The sequence below is a fragment of the Penaeus monodon genome, chromosome 21, assembly GCF_015228065.2.
Source record: "Penaeus monodon isolate SGIC_2016 chromosome 21, NSTDA_Pmon_1, whole genome shotgun sequence".
Taxonomy (NCBI): domain Eukaryota; kingdom Metazoa; phylum Arthropoda; class Malacostraca; order Decapoda; family Penaeidae; genus Penaeus; species Penaeus monodon.
Window position 1 is genome coordinate 11,011,945 of NC_051406.1, and position 553 is coordinate 11,012,497.

Sequence of the window (553 nt, forward strand, 5' to 3'; positions counted from 1 at the left end):
GCAGCGGTTTTGGCATCAACTTCTTTTATGACAATAGGTTCTGCAACAACCTCAGGTTGTTTTACATCAGCAGCTTCTTCTAAAGTTTCAGGCTTCTGCTCAGTTTCGGTTTCCTTATCAGCTTCCTGAGAAATCTCTGGCTCTTGTATACCTACAGCCTCTCCTATGATTTCCGTTTCTTGTGCAAATCCAACCTCTTGCTTGACTTCTGGCTCATGAACAACTTCAGCAGTTTCAGCTTCCTTTGCAATTTCAGATTCCTTACTTACTTCAGGCTGTGCAGCAATCCCTTCTGCCCGTGCAGCTTCAGCATCTATGACTTCAGTTGCCTGAAGAAGTCCTGGTTCTCCTGGCTCCTCCTGACTCTTTGTACGGCGTCTATGTCTACGCTTCCTGATACTACCTTTCCCATCCTTATCTTTATCTTTGTCCTTTTCTTTCCTCTCCTTCCCTTCTCGATCTCTGCGAACAGAGGGTGATTTAGATTTCTCACGTCGCTTGCGGCGTGGTTTTAGCTCGTCTTTTCCTTTCGTGGGTTCCTCAGCTGCGCCTC

General features: G+C 46.5%; 1 protein-coding gene across 1 annotated transcript in view; it reads right to left on the reverse strand.

Annotated features, from left to right (window-relative positions):
• LOC119586218 (titin-like) overlaps nucleotides 1-553 on the reverse strand; it is a gene marked incomplete in the record, with an annotated part of 13,809 nt that overhangs the window by 5,237 nt on the left and 8,019 nt on the right. Inside the window, 1 exon segment of the mRNA XM_037934921.1 lies at nucleotides 1-553. Coding sequence (XP_037790849.1) covers nucleotides 1-553 — 553 coding nt within the window.